The sequence below is a fragment of the Mus caroli genome, chromosome 5, assembly GCF_900094665.2.
Source record: "Mus caroli chromosome 5, CAROLI_EIJ_v1.1, whole genome shotgun sequence".
Taxonomy (NCBI): domain Eukaryota; kingdom Metazoa; phylum Chordata; class Mammalia; order Rodentia; family Muridae; genus Mus; species Mus caroli.
The window spans coordinates 116,724,865-116,726,389 of NC_034574.1; the positions used below are offsets into that span (position 1 = coordinate 116,724,865).

Consider the following 1,525-nt stretch of genomic DNA (forward strand, 5'->3'; position numbering starts at 1 on the left):
AAAAATTTTCCATGTCAAAGCATAAAGATAAATGATAAAGTTAATATTGCAAAATGTTAGCAAGAATGTGAGAGAACCCCTATGGATATGAAATGCACAATCCTTTCAACTCTCTAGTATTTTATAAATTTTCATAATAAATTGTGTCACGGAAAATAGTTTCATGAAAAAAAAAAATCCGACTTGAACTTCAAAAGTTGACATAACAACCATGCTCAGGGTTCAGGCTAAGTTCCAAAAGGAAAGTTACCTGAACCAAAACTACCTAAGAACGGGGAATTAACATACTAGCAAATCCACAAACGTTATAATCACGTTAATAAAGTCAAAGGGAATTTTGGCGCGTTTTTCCCGGAGCACCGCGAGGCAAGTTAGCTCAAGAAATCAAAACGATCTCGACAATTTAGCAAACCTCTTCGCATGCTAAATCTTTAAGGTCCCCTCCGCCCCCCTTTCTCCATCACAGTGGGCACTCCTAGCTTTCGTCCCTCCACAAATCATCCCACTCCCCGGCTTCGACGCCCCGCACCTTCAAACGTACAACTACACTACGACTCGTCTCTTCTCGAGCTTGGCACGAACAGTTAGAAAACACGGTGAGCTCCAAGACCCGGAGAGAAGTGTCTCCAGTGTCACAACAGTTCAGAGCAGCTTTGAGTTGGGGGACCAGGGTGGTGTGCACTGGAGGACGCTCGCAGGGAAGGGATCGCGCGCGGGCCGCGGATGCAGCTTCTGCAACCGGACCGAGACTCCCGCCCGCCCGCCAGGTCGCGGGAGGAAGGACTTCGAATGCTGATCCTCTTGGAAATTCCGCCGCGTCCCCCGCCCGCCGCCACCCAGGCCCCGAGCGCCAGTGACACACGGCCCATCGCGCCGGAAGGATATTCTCGGCGCGGAGCTGCTCGATGGTGGCCTCGCAGCGCCGGAGCTGCTCCTGCAGCTCCGCGTCGCCCACCCCGTTCTCGTCATCGTCGTCGTCCTCTTCCTCCTCGTCGTCCTTGAACCGGGTGTGAACGGGCTTCGGCGTCGACTCCTCTGGTGGGTCAAACGCCTCGAAGAGCTCTAGGTCGCCAAAATCTACACCGGTCGCCATCTTGGGCTGTGGGAAAGCTTAGAGGGCAGGGGGCGAAGGTTGGAGGCCAGAGCCGCTCTCCCTGGAGGCTTTTCTCCACACACAGGCCTCCAAAGCCGTCTAGGGGCGGGACCTGGACGGAGACTACAACTCCCAGAATGCCAAGGTCGCCCTCATGCCTCTTTCCGAATAGGCCTCGGAGCCTGGCATCCTGGGATATGTAGTTTCTAAGCGACGGGACTCATTGTTTGCGTTGCACACTGGGATTGATCTTTTTAAAAAACGGTTCTGAATGAGTTAAAACAATATGGATTGTCCCCGTTAGGCGTTCAAAGCTGAAGGACTCAAAGCCGGATACATGGCTTTGACAAATTGTGGTGCGGTTCCCCAGCGTCGAAAAGAGAAGACAGGAGCTCTACCTTTGCCGTAGATATATGTACTCTTAGACACAAG

At 52.1% G+C, this 1,525-nt stretch overlaps 1 protein-coding gene across 1 annotated transcript in view; it reads right to left on the reverse strand.

The window, feature by feature from the left end:
- Zcchc8 (zinc finger CCHC-type containing 8) overlaps window positions 1–1,254 on the reverse strand; it is a 23,143-nt gene extending 21,889 nt beyond the window's left edge. The window contains exon 1 of the mRNA XM_021163696.2: window positions 863–1,254. Within this exon, the coding sequence (XP_021019355.1) occupies window positions 863–1,093 (231 nt within the window). The 5' untranslated portion in view covers window positions 1,094–1,254. The remainder of the gene's footprint in view (window positions 1–862) is intronic.
- Between the last annotated feature and the right edge of the window lie 271 nt (window positions 1,255–1,525).